At 41.2% G+C, this 15,377-nt stretch overlaps 1 protein-coding gene across 1 annotated transcript in view; it reads left to right on the top strand.

Moving 5' to 3' along the window:
• Window positions 1–6,815: 6,815 nt before the first annotated feature.
• The window catches only part of FERMT2 (FERM domain containing kindlin 2), a 70,692-nt gene continuing 62,130 nt past the window's right edge, over window positions 6,816–15,377 (top strand). Inside the window, exon 1 of the mRNA XM_022570548.3 lies at window positions 6,816–7,106. Coding sequence (XP_022426256.1) covers window positions 6,950–7,106 — 157 coding nt within the window. The 5' untranslated portion in view covers window positions 6,816–6,949. The remainder of the gene's footprint in view (window positions 7,107–15,377) is intronic.

Below are 15,377 nucleotides of genomic sequence, written 5' to 3'. Positions count from 1 at the left end.
CCAGCCTCGTGTTCTTAAGCACTTCTATTCTCCTGGACTTCTCGGCATCGTTTGATACTACTGACCACCTTTCCTTCTTGAAATGGTTTCTTTCTTTCTTTGTTTTGGCTTGTCTGACACTGTACTTACCTGATTGTTTTCCCACCTCTGATCCTTTCTTCTCTGTTGCCTTAGATGCCTCTTCTTCCAGCTTCTGCCTTTGGGGAGCAGTTCCCCAAGGGTCAGTCTCATTTGGGGGGTTGAGCCATCCATGAAGGCTCACCTCTTTGTTAATGATTTTTCTCTGTGTGATCTGATCCTCTCACAAGATTGCCAGGCTTATTTATCTAAATGTTTCCACTGCGATATACAGCTTCCACCCCAAGTTCAATATTTCTTTTTTTAAAAGCCTCATCTTTCCCTTGGTCCCTGAAACCAGCTCCTCCCAATTTCCCTTTCCCAGTTCAGTAACTCCACTGTTTTTCCTAGTCACCCAAACGTGAAAACTTTGAAGGATTTATGACCTTCTGTTTTCAGACCTCGGTTTTAATTCCACTTCTTCCATGTACCAACTGTGTGGTTTAGAACAAGTTATACAACCAGATAATCACTCTGCCTATCAGTTAACTCACATTAAATAAAGATAATAATAAAAACTCAAGGTTGTTGTGAGGAACAAGTAAAGTGCCCTGCATAGCACTTAGAACGTCAAAAATGCACAAAAGCTTTTGATAATAGTAATTTTTTTGAAATTTCCTCCATCTCCCACCCCCTATTACTTACCTCATCAGCCAAAGGCTTTTTCTTACATCTAAGTTATGAACACATTCCAAGCCTACCTTCTGAATTCTAGTCCCTTGCTCTTCCAATCCATCATGCATATTTTTCTTGGATTAATCTTATTTGAACATTGCTTTCGTGATGCTATTACTATGTGCCAACTTTTTAATGGCTCCCCATTTTCTATCTCAGACTCTAAATTTCTGTCCTCCCTCGTCAGCCTCACTCCATGCTCACTCTTCCTCAGAGCATCTCCTTGACGTTTCTTCCTTTCTTCTCCCTGGCTGGTGATCATGCCATGCTCACTTCTGCCTCCTGATTTCACATATCACTCCCCTGGAAAGGCCAAACTCCATCTACTCCTTCATATCTGCTTAGATTTATCTTCTTCATAAAACGTTCCATGACTGCATTGATGACTTTCTTTCACAGGCTAGGTTATCACAGTCTTCAAAGTGGGTCTGTACTTCACAGTTTAGTCGTTAGAGTAATAGAGTTTTTCTCCCTTCTGATTTTTTAATGAATCGCTAAAAAACACCTCTATATGAATATTAATAATAGTCAAAAGATGGAAATAACCCAAATGTCTTTCATTCATCACTTGAAATACACTTGGGTTGTTTCCACCTTTTGGCTATTATTAATATTTGCATATAAGTATTTGTGTGGACATATGTTTCCAATTCTCCTGGGTATATACCTAGAAGTAGGATTGCTAGGTTACATGGTAACTCTATGTTGAATGTTCTAAGGAGCTGCCAAATTGTTTCTTGAAAACAGCTGACCATTTTGCATTCCCATCAGCAATGTATGAGGGTTGTAATTTCTCTACATCCTAGCCAATATTTGTTACTGTCATCTTTTTTTTATCATATCATTTTAGTGGGTGTGAAGTGTTAGCTCATTGCAGGTTTGATTTGCATTTCCCTGACGCCTAATGACGTTGAGCATCTTATTATGTGCTTATTGGCCTCTTGCACATCTTCTTTGGAGAACTGCCTATTCAGATCATTTGCCCATTTTTAATCAGCTTGTTTTTCTTCTTATTGATGAGTTGTAATAGTTCTTTATAGAGTCTAGATATAAGTCCCTTAAAAGATAAATGATTTGCAAATATTTTTTCCTATTGTGCGGGTCTTTTCACATTTTTTTTGGTTTTTTTTTTTTTTGGCCGCACTACTTGGCTTATGGGATCTTAGTTCCCCGACCAGGGAATCAAACCTGGGGCCCCCTGAAGTGGAAGTGTGGAGTCCTAATCACTGGACTGCTAGGGAATTCCCTCCTTCTTTTCACATTTTTGATGCTGTCCTTTGAAATACAGGCATTTTTGACTTTGATAAAATCCAACTTAGTTTTTCTTTCATCATTTTGGCTTTGATGTCCTATCTAAGAAGCCATTGTTTAATCCAAGGTCACAAAGATTTACTTCTCTGTTTTCTTCTAAGAATTTTATAGTTTAGATCTTACATTTAGGTCTACAATCCGTTTTGAGTTGATTTTTTTATATGGTGTAAGACAGTGGTCTAATTTAACTCTTTTTGCATATGGACATCCTTTCTGGTGTTTTAAATATGTCTCCTGTATTAGATAGATGTTCCTTAAGTGCTTGTGGCGTGTGCTATACATCGACACGTGTGTCTCAGCGCTACACACACAGTGAGCTGCCTTGTTTGTGTGAATCGTTCATATTTTTGTCAGAGGCAGAACATTTCACAAGATGGCGTGGTGCTCAAAAATTGTTTTCTAAGTATCACCCAGCATGGTTTTCTATGAAAAGCTTTCTATAATCTAGACCAGTAAATGCAAGCAGTGCGTTTCTTTCCCCTTGAAGTAGAGATTTCATTGTTATTTGAGAGGCTTTCTTTAGATCTGTGTCAAAACAGCCCCACTCCGAAGCAAGTCTTTCTTGCTGCTCAGTTTGCCAGGCCTTTTCTTGTTGTTTACCATGAGTATCCACTTCTATCAGAAAAGTGGCTCCTGCAACCTTCCTTCCCATTCTTAGTTCACACTCCATGCTCCTTGATTTCTACCCCCTTAGTAGCTTTACCAGTGGGCTCCATTTTTGGTAATCCCTGAGACAAACAGGAATTCTGCTCACCTGGTATTTGACAGGAATAATTCATTACATTTCATCTTGCTGGCCTCATATGGCATTTTTACGTGCATTTTAAACTACCCTTACACATTCACACTCACACAAACCTTCCCTTATGTTCTCCTCTCCCTCAACCTCTCTTTCTTTCAAACTCAGTGGTTATATTTTGTATTAACCTTTTAAGAATATAAAGCACAGTTTAAGTAGGCTCAGAGAAAAAGCTGAAGTCAACCTGTGGATAACCAAGCCGGAGGGAGGGCTGCATTAGACGGCCGATCTGTGAGGTATCATTTGGTCTAAACCTAAGCCCAGTGCTTGGTACCTTATTTGGATATTGCTGCTTTCAATGCTTGAGCTGTTCTTCCAAACACTGGAGTTCTCGGCTACTTTTCAGTATGATGTAAGTACCAGAAGTATTGCATTGTCTTAGAGGTTCTAGTGGGGGATTTCAGATAAGATTCCACATCTGAACATACTGGGAAACGTTAGGTGGAAGTAAACATCTAAGAAATGCACTTGAAGGTCTCACTCGATAATCTAGAAAAAAATCCCCAGTTTCAGAGATTCAAGTCTGACTCTTCTTTAATCTTCAGAGCAATCAACAGCTTGAAATACTCAAAAAAGAAGGCCTAAAGGGACCAGCTGCACCCATCTCAGCCTAACTATTCCTCCAGTGGTTCCTTCAGAGGGTCACTGCCTTCCTGTGCTTTATCCTGCTCAAACACGAACTGCTGACTTTCTAAAGCTAGTAAAGTCTCTTATAAAGATATAATCAAGCTGTTTCCAATGCTAAGAAATGGGGCTGGTAATTTGCAGTATTAACATCTCCCTTTCCAGCTCCCCGTCCCTTATATAGGGATCATTCACAGAAGTGGGCAGCAGTCAGAGTAGTGGGCACTGTGGTGGGAGGTTGTTCAGAAAGTAACTCACTGGAGAGTGAGAAAACAAGAACTAGAATGTGGAAACTGAGCTAAATTAAAAGGGTTTCTGAGACACGACAGTTGGCTTCGACAGAAGGGAATATTCAGACAGGACATGGATATTTTTGGTTCTATAAAGGCATGTTTGAGAAGCCATAGTCATTCAGAGCTTACTGGAGCACTTGCGAAGGTTGTTAAGGTACAGTTCTTAGCCTCATTCCTGGCTCTATTTGAAATTTCTAACCCTCCACTTCCCACCTTTTTTCCTGTTGTTCTGTGCCTTTTATAATGTATGCTATCTCACAGTTTATGCATCTTATACGTTGCCATAAGTCTTTAGAGGATAAGGTGTGGAAATAAACCACATAGATTTAAAAGCCAGGATTTCCCCCAAAATGAAATCTCTCCGTGGGGCAGACCTAGCGTTTCCTTGACATTTGTGTTGATTTGGTACCAGCATGTTTTCCGTTTTCTTTGTGCCAAGCTATTTGTGAATCTGTAGGCAATGCAAAGAATTTGAAGTCCCTGCTCTCAAAGTACTCATGTTTTATTTGGGAATATTAAAAAACACAAAAGGAAACCTCTGAAAGTCCTGTCCAGGTGTCCAGCAGCTGCTCTATCAGTTGTGTCTATCATTGTGAAGGTAATGGCATGCCCAGAGAAATCGAGATGCTGGATGCAATTAAAGCCGGCAACAGACAAGTCCTGAATGCAAAGCTTTGGAGCTTTCGGAAAATAAAGAATAGAGGGGGGAAAAAAAAATCTCCTGATCTCAACACCCAGAGAGCTTCTTAACATTTTGGTGTATTTCCTTTCAGTATTTTTTCTCTGAATATTTAGGACTAGATACGCTTGTGATTTTACAGCTGCATGTACAGTTCTGTACAGTTTTTTTTTACCCTAACAAGCTATTCTCTATTTTATTAAAAACATTTTCCTATATATTTCCAACACCATAATTTACAAAAACATTCCCTCCTCTCAGGAAGTTCATACTGCTTCCAAGTGCACTATTTAGACCCTCCATGAGTAGAAATGATTGGAGAGTGGAGAGACTGCAGACTCGAGGCATCAATTTCTCCATGATGACTAGCTGAAAATACTGTAGTGGTTTTCCCTATTTTTGGTGCCAAACCTCTGGCATCTGACTAAATTTCGCTGCTTTTCTTTCACTCCTTTATGGGTCCCACCCCTTACTTGAGGCCTCTAACCTCGTTTCCCAATTGTGTTGCTGAACACAGGGTTATTTGCGGGGTGGGGGGTGGTGGTGGTGAGGTCCGTCTTTTTGACACAGTTCAAGAAGACTTTGAGACTTTTAAAACTGGGGTCTTTTGTGGGATCTGGGATATCTTATCTGCATCTTCCTGACCTAAATTCGTCGAGCCATGCATTTGCCAGCGAGGCAATTTCCCCGGCTAGCTGTTTCTGACCGGAGCCCTCTCCACAGAGTACGCCAGTAAAAGGGGGAAGTGGAAGTAAAGTGGGAAGCAGGAGGACCGCTTTCCATCACTGGTCAGTCTCCACAGGTAACATTCTTTAGTTCTGCCCGTACCTGCTGGCACCGGTCCAGAACTATTAAAATTCCTTCAAGGTGTGGCTCAGGGTGCGGTTGAGGATGTATATCCATCTAAATGCCTTAGTAGGCTGTTAGTGCTAAATTGCATATAAAAATACACAAATACGTACAAAGAGTTGAAAAGGCTGGAAAAAACAGTTTCCGAGTAAAACTCACTGCCCTGATTTTTTTTCCCCTCTAACTAGCGCATCGTAGGACCTAAATGACTCACTTCTGGTTGGAGCTTCCGAATGGGTTAAGGGCGCAAGCAAACTCTTGGGAGTCCAGTAGGAGTTGCTGATTGTGCCGGACATTGCTTGCAAAGCAATTTTTGTGGTTCACCTCCCTCCGGGTTTTCTCATTCTTTTGTTGGAGGTTCACGGAGCTGGCCTGGGCATTTACTTTTTAAAGTTTTCACGTCCCCAACCCTCTGTCTCCAGCTCCCAGAGTGCGGCCCCTCTCACCGCCCTGAGACTTTTGGGCTCGCTCCAGGCACGGGAAGGGGGCGGAGGACTTTGTTCCCTGCAAACGACATTGCCCTGGGAATTTCCTGTGGCCGTTTCTCACGGACGAGCCCCCTCCGCCGGCTGGAAGCGCCGACACCCACCGTCGCGGGCCCTCGCTGAGCCAGAGAAGCGAGCGCGGAACCCAGCGCCCGGCGCCCACCCGCGCCCCGGTGCGAGGCAGCTGCGCTCCCGTGGCTCCCCCTCCTCAGGTCCCGCCGCCAAGAGCCCGGATGTTGGATTCAATCCCTACGCCGGGTCCTTCATTTCCATAAAAGGGCAGCGGCACGGCGGGGCAGAGATTACTGCCGCCGAGGGCGCCCCCGCCTCCCCCGCACTGCTCGGTCCCCCGCCGCGCGCCGCCCCGCCCCCAGCCCGGGAGTCCGCGCGGCCTCGGCCCCGAGTGCGGCCGCAGGGGACGCGGGGGGAGGGGCGAGGCGGCTAGACCGCTGCGTGCGCCTCGGCGGGGCGAGGGGGAGGGAGTCGGACTCGGACTGAGGGGGCGGGGAGAGAGGGGTGGAGCGCGGAGGGAGAGGCGAGGGGCTGCGACGACCGGACTCCATTAGTTGCTCCGGCCGGGAGGCAGCGTTTCGCCCGCAGAGGAGGGTACCCGCAGCCGCAGCTGCCGCCGCCGCCGCCGGGCGAGCCTTCGCCCCGCGCCTGTTGCCGCGGGAGCCCCGGGCCGGGAGCGCGAGAAGCGCGCGGTGAGGGGCCGGGCCCGGCGGGGACCGAGGGGGTGCGCGGGCGGGGAGGAGGACTGTGGAGCCCGCAGGCGGCGTCTCCCGAGCCTGGGTGCGGCCAGCAGGCGGGCAGGTGAAGCCCGCCGCGGTCCGCTAGGCGAGGGCCGCTAGGTTGGGGCCGCGCGGGGCGGGCGGCGCCGTGTCCGCCGAGGGCCGCCACGGGGCGGGAGCGCGGGTCAGCCGCTGGGAAGGGGCGCAGGATCCTGCCTGCAGCTGGTCTCGCCGCCTCTCTCCCGAACTTGGGTTCGTGCGGAAACCCTCGCGTTCTTCACCTTCTCTCACCTCGCGGCCGACTCTGCGAGTTCAGTGGGATTTGCCTGCCTTTGGGGGAGTGACGCTGACGAGAGCCATTTCCTCCGTGCTTGCAGGAAGGAGCCATGGCTCTAGACGGGATAAGGATGCCAGATGGCTGCTATGCGGATGGGACGTGGGAATTGAGCGTTCATGTGACGGACCTGAACCGCGATGTCACCCTAAGAGTGACCGGGGAGGTGCACATTGGAGGGGTGATGCTCAAGTTGGTGGAAAAACTCGGTGAGTAGCATCCCGGCCGCGTCAAAGTAACGACTACCCAGGCTGGGCGCGGGGTTGGGGGGGTGACTTAAGGCGGGAGGACGGGTGGATTTTGGAAATCTTGCTTGGCATCCCGCAAATACTTTTTTAAAAAATGTAAGCTCTCTCAGTATTTAAGCAAATAGACCTTTTCCCCTTTGAATCTTGTTTTGTATTGTTACTCTGAAATTTTCATAATTTGGTGATTCCAGCCTCCCGATTAATAGGTTCAACTGCGTAGTAAACGGAGAAGATTCCTTAATTCTTTACACTTAGCGATTTCACATTAAAAGAAATGAAAGAGTGCGCAAGTGAATGTTGAGAGGGTTATATTACAGGGTTTGTGGTTATCAATTACTTATCTTCAGTGTACCTGGACGTTGGTGACGTTTGGTATTGAGGATGATGCAAAATCTATTTAAGAATAAATTCTACTGGAAAGTGTTCAACTTCTGGCGCTGATGTGAAGGTCTTGTAGCTGTACTACTACGTGATGGAGTATATCAAAATGTTGCAGTCATCCACTCTTACAAGGGGTAGGGCAGTGTTTGACTACCTATAGTAGTCCGTGCTTTAAGTAAGTTATTTCCCGCGTTCGATTTTATATGAATAACAAGCTGGTGAAAGAATTTTGTTTTAAAAAGCAGACATTATTGAACTTACTCGAGATTGACATATTTGCGTAGGTACAAATATATTGATTTTAAAGTGTTGATTGATTTAAAACTGACTCAGTCTTAAATAATAGGGTATCCAACAATGTGAAGTGTAAGAAAATTTTTCAGTACACATTTGTGATGGATGAAACCATTTTCAGCTGGAAGAATCAACTAAAATGATTTAATAGATGCTTTTATTACAAGAGAAATGGTTGAAGGAGTGTTCCTGAGCTTTAATGTGCCATTTGTTTGTAATACAGGTTCTGAAAAGTGGAAATGCATGGCATTATCTTTTTAGGCTTTGTGTGTGTGTGTCTTTAAAACACAGCATTCCTTCTTCTGGCCATTCTGGAAAAGTAGAGAAGTGGTTATTTATCAGGAAATGTATTTCTTACCAAGGGATTAGTGCATACCTACCACATAAACTTACCAAAATAGTGCTCCAATGTAATTTGCAGTGTAAGACAGCATTCATTTAGATGGGCCTTCTTTGGATTCCTGCAGGAAGTTTAATTATTGAAGGACAATAAAGAAGCTCCTTGCAGGGTAGTCTCCTTCTTAGGACTGTGCATTGTTTGGTTCTCTGAGACAAAAGCCAGGACAGAGCCCCCCCTGGGTGGCCCTTTGAAAATGAGATTTTGCTGTGTGTTTATCCACTTAACTGTTGGTTAGCATTGTTCTTATCTGATTAATCAATCACTGTGCAGAATATTTTTGAACCTTTTTTGTTCAGCACTAGTGAGGGGTTACGTTTAAGGAAGAAAATTTCAAATATAATTGTTTGTATTTCCTTTGTTTTCAAAGGAAGCAAGCATTTTCTTCACATATTGCTTTATATATGATAAATGGGCCTTATTAATACTCTGGTTTCAATAAGAGATATTTCTTATTGTGAAAAAGGACCTGTTGAAGGTGACTGAGATAACTTGTAGTTCTTGAAAGCCAGGCTTCATCTAATGAATAAATAATGACTTCTGTATTTATATTGCATTGATTAGAGCTGTTTATTACAGAATCACAGGCATAAATAGAAATACAGAGAAGAAATTATTTTTAGAACTGATGTTAATTTGCAGTGATTATAATTTTAATCTTTTAATGTTGATGCATTTTAAATATTTTATGCAGTGAAAAGAAGCCCAACAAGGTAGGAGATGTTGTGTACGTGAAAGCCTTACATCTTTCTTGAACTGAGCCAATACTGATCCTCTTAGGTTTTGACTTTCAAATAGAAAGTGTTTTTCAGCTTAATTCTGACTCTCCTGTTTGGGAAAAAGTAAGGCTAAATGATTTTTTGCTCCTGGTTTTAGGATTAGATACTTTGAATGGCAAGGTATTTTGTTACCTATTGGCAAATAAATAGAGGAGAAATTCAGGACAGCATTTAAAATTTACAAACCAGTCTAATCAGATTAGAAAAGAACTTTATAATGCTTCAGAGTTGCCTAAAACTGGAATGGCCTGCCTTCTGAAGCCCTAAGTTGTGTTACTGAAGGTATTAAAGGGCAGACTGGCTGGTTACTTGTCAATGAAGTAGATCAGAGCAGCTTGCCGAGTGTAGATAAGACGTGGAGGTCATGGTAGCGATGAGACAGGGTGTCATGTTGGAGGGGATTGCAGAGCAGGGATGGACAGTTAGCAGGACCAGGGTGCTCTGGTCTCAGAACACTTACGGTGCCGCCGAACAGCCCTCACCTACGTTTTCAAACTCCGGATGCGTGTTTGATACCCTTCTTATTGTCATCAGAGTGTGTATGAATACCAAAGCATTATGTTTTAAGGCTGTCTTCCATATAATCAGCGATAGCAGTTATTTCTCTGGGATGGATAGAGTCCATGTTGACCCCTTCCCTCAACATTGTGTTAAAATTTTGTGTGTATGTGCACATGTGAAATTTTCTGGGAAGAGGCTTCTTAGCTTTCATTAGATTCACAAAGAGGTCTGTGATCAAGAAAAGGGTTATGATACAACACTAAGGTTTGGCCCTTGAAGGTCAGGCTTATTTTGAAGGTACAGTGTTCATCCCAGACTTAGGCACTTTAATTAAGCAAGCTGTAAAAGTAAGTAATGGTTCCTTAGAATGTCAACAACATCTTTGTATTTAGTTAGAATTTTATAAAGAACTTGTGTGCTTCTTCAGCTAAGGTCATTCAACCATGATTCTTAGATTTATGACTTTCATTCAAAGATCTGAACGATCCCTTTTAAATTTTAGTACACAACACATTTGTCATTCTGCACTAACCTTTTACAAGAAAATAAAGAGTGTATACCATGAAAAGGTGGGCTTTAGGGAATTATATCCGGATGTCACAGAAACTTTTTGCATCTGTGACTTTAGGTTGCTACTAGACAAATAATTTCGACCTCATTCTGAAAATGAAAAGTTACTTCACTTTATTTTTTAAAAAATCCAGATTAGAAGCTTTAAATAGAATTTTTTAAATTTATTGTACTTTTTGTTAAAAAGTTTTGAAAGCTTATAGTTGTTTTTTTTTGGGGGGGGGGGCGCACCAGGCGGCATGTGGGATCTAGTTCCCTGACCAGGGATGGAACCCGCGCCACCTACAGTGGAAGCACGGCATCTTACCACTGGATCTCCAGGGAAGTCCCTAGTTTTTTTTTTTTTAAGAAAAGAGTTAAAATATAAGACATCAGGGTTAAGGTTTATAAAAATAAGACATCAGAGGATAAAATTATAAAATAATTGTATTCAAAAACAAATGTTGTAAGGAAGAGGCCCAATTTTATGGGATTCCCTGACGTTCCTCTGGAGATCATTGAGAATTATTAAAACTGTTCTACTCCATAGGATTCAGAGGTTAGTACGTGTTGAGGATTCAAAATGCCAGAGAGATACTTTGTTTCACTGCATTTTAGTATCACTTTATAAAAATTGTCTTTTTAGAATTGTGTACAATTAGATCTTTAATTTTCTAGAAAAATTTATGGTAGTTAGAAAGTAAGGAATTTATTATAACATGGAACTTAGTGAATGGAAATCTCCAGCCAACAGCTCTATGAGGTTGGAGGGAGGAATAGGCTGTGTGATTTCTAAGTTTCTTCTAACTCTGATTCTATGGGTAGGAAGAATGTAGAAGTTGGGTTAAATCAGATTAAATGATAATCCAGAGGAAAAAATGTAAATTGGCAAACTCAGGAGCACCTAAAAAAATATATGGAGTTGACTTAGAAAATTTGAGGAATATGTTTCTGGATGTAGCCTTTGGAAAGAAGTCATCCTTCCTTTAAAGTGTGTCATGTTCTTGCTATAATAATGAAATAGAGTACATTTGCGTTGGAGTTGCATGTTAGGATTGAGTTAAACTGTGAATTTAGCACACGTGATGACCGCTCCCTCCCCCCAAAAAAGATTTTGGTTCAGATGACCTTAAAAATCCCTTAAAGTCATCATGAAGTATGGTTTCCATACATTCATTTCACAGGAGTGCAAAATAGCTAGTTTTTCCTTCAGAAACTCCAAAGATAAATTTCTTTAGTTGAGCACCAGATGAAGAAATTGGCTTGCATTAGGGGCTTTGTTACACAAAAATACTTTGAATACTAGGATCAGAGCTTGGCAAGATGCACACAGGGAGAGACACATGTGTTACTGGACAGCTCCCTTACACTCCTGCTTAGTGCTCCTTGGGGAAGGTATGCTTATTTTGTGGAATGGTGCTGTGCTGTTGAAATACTCAGTTTTTCCCCCTGAGAGCTTATGGTTGAATTCATGGAAGTGAAATGTCTACATGATGCAGCCTCACTGCATTTGTAGTGAAATATATTAAGATAAAAATAAATTTGAAAATCTTTTGGAGTGGGGTGGGAGAAACACCTAATGGTGAAATCATATATATTAGAGTGAGGAAAATTTTAGTTAAATATGTACTGTCTTATGAGTGTTTAGAGTACTGTTAATGATCCACAGGAGCTGGACCTTGAATTTTATGTTTCTCGGCACATCTTAAGCCCCTTAAAATAAAGGGCAGTATGTAAATTTTACTGAAATTCTCATAGCACCTAATAAAGTATAAGCTATTCCTTGGATACATTATGTGTGGTTTGCTCCCGTGTTTTATACACAGTTTTTAAAAGATCAACAAATACTGTTTGATTCCAACTAGAGTTAACTTATTTATAGAGGCACTAGAAAGAATATATCTTTTTTATTCAGTTTCTTAGAAAAGATCTTGTCGGAAACGTCTATTAGCTATTGAAGAAAATTGAAAGAAAATTTAAAGTTTTGCTTTTTACCTTCAACTAATTATTTTTTGAAATTTCAAACTTATAAGTTCAAGAATAATAACTGTGAACACTATAATCTTCATCTAGACCATCAGTTAACATTTTGTCATTTGATTTCTCTGTACACGTAAACACATACACATGTTTTGGGAACCATTTGAGGTAGTTGCACACATCATAACCCTTCATCCCTAAGTATTTAAAATATGTATCACCTAAGAACAAGGACTTTCTCTTAGGTATTACATTACAGTTATCAAATTCAGGAAATGTAACATTGATTCAGTACTAACATGTCTAACATGTTCAATACTAATTGTCTGACATGCATCCGTATTTCAGATTTGCCAGTTGTTCCAGTATTGGCCTTTGTCTTTTCCATCCAGGATTTCATTCTACATTTAACTGTCACTAAATTGACCTCTTTACTTAGTTTCCTTTAATATACACAATGGCTACCAAGTTTGGAACCATAGGAGAATATGTAATATGTGGCCTATTAATATTACATTAAGATACATGTAAAGCAATTGTACCTGTTTTCAGACTTCATAGCCACCCTATGGAACAGTTCCTTAGCTTTTTTTTTTTTTCCCGGTACGCGGGCCTCTCACTGTTGTGGCCTCTCCTGTTGTGGCGCACAGGCTCCAGACGCGCAGGCTCAGCGGCCATAGCTCACGGGCCCAGCCGCTCCGCGGCATGTGGGATCTTCCCGGACTGGGGCACGAACCCACATCCCCTGCAAAGGCAGGCAGACTCTCAACCACTGCGCCACCAGGGAAGCCCTAGAATGATATTTTTATAGGTTCTTTTTCATACACTTTTATCTTTAAAGTTCAGTTTTCTTTTTAGCTTTCTATCGGATAAGGTATAGATAATAGTTTTAGACATCATTGGGTATAGATTTCCCATAGTGTGGGTTGTCTTTAGACTGTAGTAAATGTTAATGCATCCATAGAATAATAAACAATATTCTGGCTCTGCCACATATTGGTTTGTGTGATCACTGGACAGCTAATCCAATCTGCTGAGTGGGTTTTGACATCTGTAAAATGCAAATTTAAGAAAACTTTCTCTCATAGGTCTTGGTGGGAAAAGAGATACTACATGTGAAAATGCATTACATGGACTCTTTGTGCTATACAAATGAGAGTGGCATTGAAAGTCCCTGAATACCCTGAACTGGGGGTGGGGATCAGGGAGGGACTCCTTTTGAAAGGAGTTAAGATATAATCTAGACTGTTTAATAGGTTCTAGCTTTAATCGTGGAGAACTGTACTTCTCAGAAGGAGCCTAGTTTGGGACTGGTTTGTGCTCTCACCCCCTAAACAACAAGGAAAATAGCTATCATTCCGCTCTTTCGCTCACTTCCAAACACACCTGCCCCTGTAATGTAGCTATTTAAAAGAGCTATTTAACTACTGTTTTCATGAGATTTCTGAAATGGAATGGACCAACAAGTGGACGATGGTATTCCAGAGATTTGAAAAATTTATAACCACGAAGGCCTCAGTAGTATGTTTTTTATTCACTTATAACAAAGGAATGATACAAAATTGTGTCTTGGCATATGAAAACGTTAATCCCATTTAGAAACTAATGAAAGTGGTTTAAGACAAAAGCTAACATAGTCAGTTTTTTTTTTTTTTTTTTTGCGGTACGCGGGCCTCTCACTGTTGTGGCTTCTCCCGTTGCGGAGCACAGGCTCTGGACGCGCAGGCTCAGTGGCCATGGCTCATGGGCCCAGCCGCTCCGCGGCATGTGGGATCTTCCTGGACCGGGGCACAAACCCGTGTCCCCTGCATCGGCAGGCGGACTCTCAACCACTGCGCCACCAGGGAAGCCCCCATATTCAGTATTTTTATTTAAATAATTATATTACTGAAATAAAAATTAATAATGCTGATGCCACTGTACATTACAAAATGGTATATGCCCAGTGTGAGGTAAACAAATATTCTAAAAGAATATTATAAAATAATTTTTTAAATGAGATGTGACATTCTACACTTGGGTTTGTGGTTACAAATTCATATCCAGTATAATTCATTTGTAACAAAATTTTGCATAATTATTCCATTTTTTGCTTGTTAATTTTTTCTTAATGTCAAGCTTACTGAGGTATAATTTACATATAGTAAAATTCATACTTTTTAGTATAATGTGCTGAGTTTTGACAAACCCATGCAGTCATGTAAAACAATCACAATCAAGATATAGAACTTTCACAACACTACAAAAAATGTCTTTGTGTTCCTTTATAATCAGCCCATCCCCTCAACCCCAGCTTCTAAAAACCACTGAATGCCTTTTCTAGAATGTCATATAAATGGAACCATGTAGCTTTGAGGGTGGTTTCTTTTGCTTAGTATAATACATTTTATTTTATTTAAAAAATATTTTTAGCATAATACATTTTAGATTTGTGTGTATCAGTAGTTTTTTGTTGTTGTTGTTGAGTTGTAGTTCATTGTATGGATGTGTACCACAGTTTATCCATCTACCACTTGTTTCCAGTGTTTCCAGTCTACCAGTGTTGTTTCCAGTTTGGGGAGATTATGAATTGGGCTGTTGTAAACATTTCCATGAATGTGTATTTTCATTTCTCTTGGATAACTACCAAGGAGAGGGATTGGTGGGTAGTATCCTAAGTATATGCTTAAATTTAGTTTTTGAATTTTATTATATTTTATTTTTTCTGCAGCAGGTTCTCATTAGTTATCTATTTTATGCATGTTAGTGTATACATGTCAATCCCAATCTCCCAGTTCATCCCACCCACCCCCACCCCCACCATCCCCACCGTCCCCCTATGCTTAAATTTTTTAGGAAACTGCCAAGCTTTTCCAAAGTGACCGCATCATTTTGCATGCCTATCAGCATGGTATAAGAATTGAAAAAAATTTTCTTGAGAGTTCCAGTTGCTCTCAGTCCTCCCTTAGCACTTGGTATTTGTCAGGTGTTTTTGTTTTTATTTTTGTTTAGTCAGTCTAATAAAGTACGTAGTGGTATCTCATTATGATTTTAATTCACATTTCCCTAATGACTAACGATGGGAAGCTTTTCACATGCTTATATGTCATCTGTATATCTTAGTGAACAGTCTTCATATCTTTCGCCTATTTTTTTAAATTGTGGTGTTTGTTTTCTTACTGAGTTTTAAGAGTTCTTTATTCTAGATACAAGTACTTTATCAGATATGTGTTTTGCAGTATTTCCTCCCAGTCTGTGGCTTGTCTTTTTATTTTCTTAACAGTATCTTTCAAAGAGCAAAATTTAGAGGAAGTCCATTTTATCAAGTTTTTTCTTTTCTGGATTGAACTTTTAAAAAATTGTCCCATGCAA

The sequence above is a fragment of the Delphinapterus leucas genome, chromosome 2 (assembly GCF_059928025.1).
Source record: "Delphinapterus leucas isolate spDelLeu-1000000601 "Yukka" chromosome 2, BTC_Dleu_Yukka2, whole genome shotgun sequence".
Taxonomy (NCBI): Eukaryota; Metazoa; Chordata; class Mammalia; order Artiodactyla; family Monodontidae; genus Delphinapterus; species Delphinapterus leucas.
This window is presented reverse-complemented; position numbering and strand designations above follow the sequence as displayed.